The sequence below is a fragment of the Spinacia oleracea genome, chromosome 4, assembly GCF_020520425.1.
Source record: "Spinacia oleracea cultivar Varoflay chromosome 4, BTI_SOV_V1, whole genome shotgun sequence".
Taxonomy (NCBI): Eukaryota; Viridiplantae; Streptophyta; class Magnoliopsida; order Caryophyllales; family Amaranthaceae; genus Spinacia; species Spinacia oleracea.
Genome location: NC_079490.1, coordinates 71,329,057 through 71,333,024, shown reverse-complemented (window position 1 = coordinate 71,333,024; position 3,968 = coordinate 71,329,057). Strand labels below are relative to the sequence as shown.

Genomic DNA, 3,968 nt, shown 5'->3' with positions numbered 1-3,968 from the left:
CTGAGATAGGATTTCAGGAACCCTTTTGCGGCTAGTCCAGCAAGAGCCCTTCGTAGAGACTTGCAATCTTTTGTTTCATGTCCCACATCATAATGGAACTTACAGTAAAGCGAGCTGTCCCGGGTTTCCACCGGCGACTTCATGGGGAACGGCCGATCTATCTCATACCTATCACTGACATTAGCAATATCGTATACAGGTCAGTGTTGTATTCAAACCTTTCTTTGTCCTAGGTTCGTCCTCTCTTCTGCCCTTGGGAGCGGTCTGTCTTATATCCTTTCTTTTCAATGGCCCATGTCCCATTCGGACGGCTGGTCTGTTTGTCTGACTTATCCTTGCGCTGAGGATGATCTGTGGCCTCCGTTCCCTTAGACTCTTTGGGGACAGAGCAGATTTCAGTGGCATGAATAAAGGACTCGACCTCATCCAGAGCGTCGGCCATAGTTCTCACACTTTTCTTCACCAAATCGAACTTAAAGGACCCCTTCTTAAGTCCCCTAAAGAAATTATCAAATGCCACCCCGTCAGGCAGGTCTGGAATCTGTCCTGATTCCAAATTGAAACGTCGAACATAGCTTCGCAAAGATTCATCTTTTCCTTGTTGTATTCGTCCCAAATGCATGCTCGTCTTTTTCTATTCTTTATAAGCCATAAATCTTGCTGAAAATAACATCTCCAATTCGGCATATGTGTTGATCGTTCCCGCAGGCAACTTCTCGAACCATTTGGAGGCAACCCCTTTCAGAGTGGACGGGAAGTATTTGCCCCAGGTTGCATCAGTAGTCCCCTAGACATAAATATGATGCCGATAGGCCAAGAGGTGTACATCAGGATCAGACGTGCCATCATAGGCGTCAATAGCAGGTGGTTTTACTTTAGGCTCCTTAGGAGCATTCATGATATCTGTTGTGGGGTTTTTCCGGTGAGATACCTTGGAGGTTTCTTGGTAACTTTTAAAGATTAAACAAGATTGTATTTTTATAGAGAGAGAAAGTAGAGAGAAGGCAGAGCAGCAATTGCCCTAGAATGTATTGATTGTGACCCCTTTTTCTAGGGAAGTGGGAATATTTATAGTACTAGGTTTTTGTGGGAATGACCTAATATTCCCCTTACATGATTGGCTGGGGAATGGGAGAAGGACACGTGTCCTTTCTCCTTACAATTCTCTGATCCCTTGTAGCAATAGTGGGCTATTTGGGCCTATTGTGCTTAGTAATTCACTTGGGATACATACTAATTAAGCCCTTTTCCAGGTATAGGTTTTATACGTACATTTATACATACTTAAATACATACATTGTAGATACCTAGATTAATACTCATGCCCCGGAGTAGACTTTGCATGATTTCTGCTTAGGGGGCGCAATACGTGCCAGGTGTCACATCTTCATTGGTGCACGAAGGCATGGTAATTTTGCCCACAACATTTGCCCCTCAAGAAGGGCATTTCTGGAAACACTTTTCGGGTATCGCTTCTTGATCTTTGATTTGCATCTTCATCTTTGGGTCAGGTGTTGAGGGGGTGACACGTGTCACCTTTCTCCATTTTGCCCCTCCCTATATATAGAGGGGGGGTAAATTTCATTTTTTTACATTTCGTTTTCACAGAGCTCTCATAGGCGATTTCCGGCGTGTTCCTACCACCATCAGGCGATTTCCGGCCACCACGAGACTCATCCTTTTCCTCGTCAAACTCATCCTGTTCTTCACCAAGTACTTCGCGGATCTTTCAAGGTTAGTTTTCGCCTTTCTTGTTTTTGTTATCCTCTCGTCATTTTTCTCTTTGTTAGCGGCCGACCTCTTAGTACTAGGTAAGGGTTTAAAGGTTTTATTTAAGAGTTTTCCGCCGTTCATCTTTTGTCGGGGCGGACGTCCAATCGCGTCTTTTTCTTCATTGTTGGTCACCCCTAAGCCGTGCTTCGTTCACTATGCAGAAGGCATGGCTAGAACCAAGCAAACGGCAGATCCTACGCGCCTGCGCTTGCGGGAAGGAGCATCGACACCTCCTAGGGAGAGATATTCTTCCACCGCCTCGGCAGTCGACGAAGAATTTGCCGAACTCTTTCAAGAGATCGACGAGTACGTCGAGGCGGGGGAGCAGGCGGCAAGCTCGTCGGAGGGTACAGCGAGCCAGGCAGTGGGGGAGCCAAGCGTCGCTCCATTGTCATCGGCCGCCGAGGAGCAAGAAGCTGCTCCCCAGCTTATTAGGCCCAGAGGACGGGAGGAGGCCCAATTGCTTCCGTCAGAAATTCACCCAGACGTGGGCTGGATGCGGTGGCTAGACAGGCACGGAGCCAAGATGAGGGATGACCTCTGCGTGGGGGAAGGGTACCAAATGCGCGTGCCGGCCGGTCTGGACTCGACCGTCAGCCTGCTTGCCGAGGGAGAATTCCCTGTGTATGCCGCGTCAATCAAACTCGGCATGAGATTCCCTCCACACCCCTTCGTTGTGGAGGTGTTAGATGGTTTTAATATTGGGGTGGCCCAGCTGACCCCCAACTCATGGGCGGATATCTTTGGCTACATTGCCAAATGTGCGCTGAACGACGTGGAGCCGTCCTTCAACGCCTTTCTGCATCTGGTCTCCCTCTCTCGTTCCCCTAGTGCCGCCAAAGGGTGGTTTAATCTGAGCAGCCGTGGTACCTACCAGACAGTGGTCGGCAAGCTCAGCAAGTGGCATATGTGGAGGAAGAGGTGGGTCGTGTTTTACACGGACGACCAGGAGATGTATGAGCGAATGAGCCGTTGGAACTGCAACGCCAACTTCATGGATCGTGACGAGCCCCTTCCACCCCTTACTGCCGAAGAGTGGGATCAGATAATGGTCCTGTTCAGGGCCAACACTTACCACTTAACAGTGGATAAGAGTTTCCATGTGCCGGCCGAGTGGTTGCCGCACATTAGCCAGTTTCGGAACGAGGCTTTTCTAGCGGCCGTAGGCTTAGGATATTCCATGACTCGAGGTTGTATGCCAATTTATGTGCCGCTCTGCCTTGGTCTTATTCATTTTTCTAACTTTGGATTTCTTTTGTTCTCAGAGGAAGGAATGAGCAAGTTGTCGGCGGCGGATACCGGGAAAGGCGATATGACCGATTGGATGGCGGACATCTATGAGGCCAAGATGCAAAAAGCCAAGGCCGAGTTGGAGGAGAAGGTGAGTATTCTCTTAGGTTGTTTTTTGCAAGTTAAGCTTCCTCCGTCCATTGTCTATAGTGGACGTCTATTTAGTGACGAGCCGATATCCTGACATGTGACCCATGTTTGCTAATGTTGGCCTCGTCACTTTTTAATGACGGGCCCCTTTGTGAGTGTTTTTCCTGTGGTTACCAAGGTGCGCCTCGTCACCTTTTAAGACGGGCCACCCCCACCCCTTTTTTACAAGTGACTCGTGGTTGATAGGGTACGCCTCGTCATTTTCGAGACGGGCGTCCTTTTTTATGACGAGCCATTTTTATATGAGTGTTGCACTTGATAAGGTACGCCTCGTCATTTTTAAGACGGGCGTCCTTTTTTAATGACGAGCCACTATTTAATGACTTGTGATTGATAAGGTACGCCCCGTCATTTTTAAGACGGGCGTCCTTTTTCAATGACGAGCCACTGTTCTGTGAGTGACTTGTGATTGAAAAGGTACGCCTCGTCATTTTTGAGACGGGCGTCCTTTTTAATGACGAGCCACTGTTCTGTGAGTGACTTGTGATTGATGAGGTACGCCTCGTCGTTTTTAAGACGGGCGTCCTTTTTTAATGACGAGCCACTGTTCTGTGAGTGACTTGAGATGGAAAAGGTACGCTTGTCATTTTTGAGACGGGCGTCCTTTTTTAATGACGAGCCACTGTTCTGTGAGTGACTTGTGATGGAAAAGGTACGCCTCGTCATTTTTGAGACGGGCGTCCTTTTTAATGACGAGCCACTGTTCTGTGAGTGACTTGTGATTGATGAGGTACGCCTCGTCATTTTTGAGATGG

General features: G+C 48.2%; 1 protein-coding gene across 1 annotated transcript; it reads right to left on the bottom strand.

The window, feature by feature from the left end:
• Positions 1–229: 229 nt before the first annotated feature.
• Positions 230–622, bottom strand: LOC130471620 (uncharacterized). Its single transcript, XM_056841854.1, has one exon. The coding sequence runs from the start codon at positions 620–622 to the stop codon at positions 230–232; it is 393 nt and encodes a 130-aa protein (XP_056697832.1).
• Between the last annotated feature and the right edge of the window lie 3,346 nt (positions 623–3,968).